This window comes from Geospiza fortis, unplaced genomic scaffold (assembly GCF_000277835.1).
Source record: "Geospiza fortis unplaced genomic scaffold, GeoFor_1.0 scaffold186, whole genome shotgun sequence".
Lineage (NCBI taxonomy): Eukaryota > Metazoa > Chordata > Aves > Passeriformes > Thraupidae > Geospiza > Geospiza fortis.
Genome location: NW_005054331.1, coordinates 4,163,774 through 4,164,326, shown reverse-complemented (window position 1 = coordinate 4,164,326; position 553 = coordinate 4,163,774). Strand labels below are relative to the sequence as shown.

Sequence of the window (553 nt, the reverse complement as noted above, 5' to 3'; positions counted from 1 at the left end):
AGGCGGCCCACGATGCCCTCCGTGAGACCATCCGCCTGGACCTGGAGGCCGCCTTCTACTTCACTCACTTGATCATGGTCTTCAAGTCGCCCAGGCCGGCTGCCATGGTGCTGGAGCGCTCCCAGGACTTCGGCGAGACGTGGAAGCCTTACAAATACTTTGCTGCTAACTGCTCGGCCACCTTCGGGCTGGAGGATGACGTGAGGCAGAGAGGAGCCATTTGCACTTCCAGATATTCGAGCCCCTTCCCCTGCACTGGAGGAGAGGTAAGTGTGCCTGGGCTGGGACGGGAGAGCCCCTGCTCCAGCCCCCTTTCTCCCTGCAATCTCTGCACCCGTGTTTACGCTTCATATTTCACTATGCTTCACCGGCATCTCTCGTCATCGCACGTATTTCACAAGGCGAATTAACGTAATTCACTCCTAGGTGATGCGGGCACCACCCTTCCTCTTGCTTTGCTGTGTTCGCAGTCCCTCTCTTTTCAAAAAAATTCCTTTCCTTTCACTTGCTACGCAAGTGCAACCTAGGCACGTGCTGCTGATTCCTCAGGAAT

The 553-nt window shown here is 55.9% G+C and overlaps 1 protein-coding gene across 1 annotated transcript in view; it reads left to right on the top strand.

Moving 5' to 3' along the window:
- Positions 1–553, top strand: part of NTN4 (netrin 4) — a 71,743-nt gene that overhangs the window by 28,019 nt on the left and 43,171 nt on the right. The window contains 1 exon segment of the mRNA XM_014307246.2: positions 3–266. Coding sequence (XP_014162721.2) covers positions 3–266 — 264 coding nt within the window.